Source organism: Acyrthosiphon pisum, chromosome X (genome assembly GCF_005508785.2).
Source record: "Acyrthosiphon pisum isolate AL4f chromosome X, pea_aphid_22Mar2018_4r6ur, whole genome shotgun sequence".
NCBI lineage: Eukaryota > Metazoa > Arthropoda > Insecta > Hemiptera > Aphididae > Acyrthosiphon > Acyrthosiphon pisum.
Window position 1 is genome coordinate 39104649 of NC_042493.1, and position 1154 is coordinate 39105802.

The 1154-nt window shown below is 32.2% G+C and overlaps 1 protein-coding gene across 1 annotated transcript; it reads left to right on the forward strand.

Moving 5' to 3' along the window:
- The first annotated feature begins 51 nt into the window (after positions 1-51).
- On the forward strand, positions 52-765 carry LOC103310809. The gene has a single exon (XM_008190153.1). The coding sequence runs from the start codon at positions 52-54 to the stop codon at positions 763-765; it is 714 nt and encodes a 237-aa protein (XP_008188375.1).
- Positions 766-1154: the final 389 nt, after the last annotated feature.

A 1154-nucleotide genomic window follows, 5' to 3' on the forward strand; every position in this document is an offset into this window, starting at 1 on the left:
TCCTCCTAATAAACAAAATCGTAGTTTCAAACCAATTGGTATTGGAAAATAATGCCTGGGAATAAACATGTCCGAAGAGACTGGTTAAGCTATTCCATTGTTAATGACAAAATATACTGTCATTCATGTATTGTTTTTGGAAGAAATGTCAAAAAAGCGTGGGTTAAAGATGGATTTTCTGCTTGGCATAAAGCCATAGAATGTATGACCCTTCACGAAATTTCAGAAGCTCAAGTGAGTGCAGCATTGAAATTAAAATTGAGACAAACTGCTCTTCCAATAATTCCATTAATGAGAGAAAATGAACTGCAGAATAAAATGTACAATCGTGAGATTGTTAAAGCTTTAATTGATGTCTCACTATTTTTAGCACAAAACTGTGTAGCATTTCGAGGACATCGTGAGAGCTGGTCAAATATTGGTAACCAAGGAAATTTTTTAGAGCTTACAAAGATAATATCAAAATATTCCTCACCTCTTGCTTCATATTTAGAATCTTTAAAAAATTCAGTAGAGAAACCAGAAATAAATTTTACATCAAAACTTCGTCAGAATCAGATTATAAATTCTATATCTACATCTATAAAAGCCAGAATCAAAGAAGAATTAAAAGATGCCAAATTTTTTAGTGTTTCTATGGACTCTACTTTTGACTTATCTCGAAAAGAGCAAATTTCTTTTATTGTTCGCTATGTCCAGGGGCGGATTGGCGAATTTTTTCGGCCCGGGAAGATGAATCAAACCGGCCCTGCACCGCAAATATAACCCCCCCCCCCCAAACCAATTGGTCATAATTTTACTCAAATTTCAAAATTTGTTTAGTTTCACCCCTAAATTAGTAAAATATATAATAGGTACCTATATAATTAATGCTATAACAGTTTTGGGTTAGTCAGATAAGGTTAACCTGTTCAGACTGTTCTAACTTGAACTTGAAGTTTAATCTTATTATATTTTAGATTCTGCGTGGAGCGATGAATGTATTGAATTTACAAATGTGTTTTTTTTTTTTTAATTAAAATTTTTAATTTTTATGTCTGTCATCACCTTTTAGGACAGTAAAAATACTTAGATTTTTTTAAACTAGAATCACTTTTCTGATAGGAAAGTTAATCTAGTTGGTACTTTGGGGTGTCAAAAGTAAGGATTCCCAG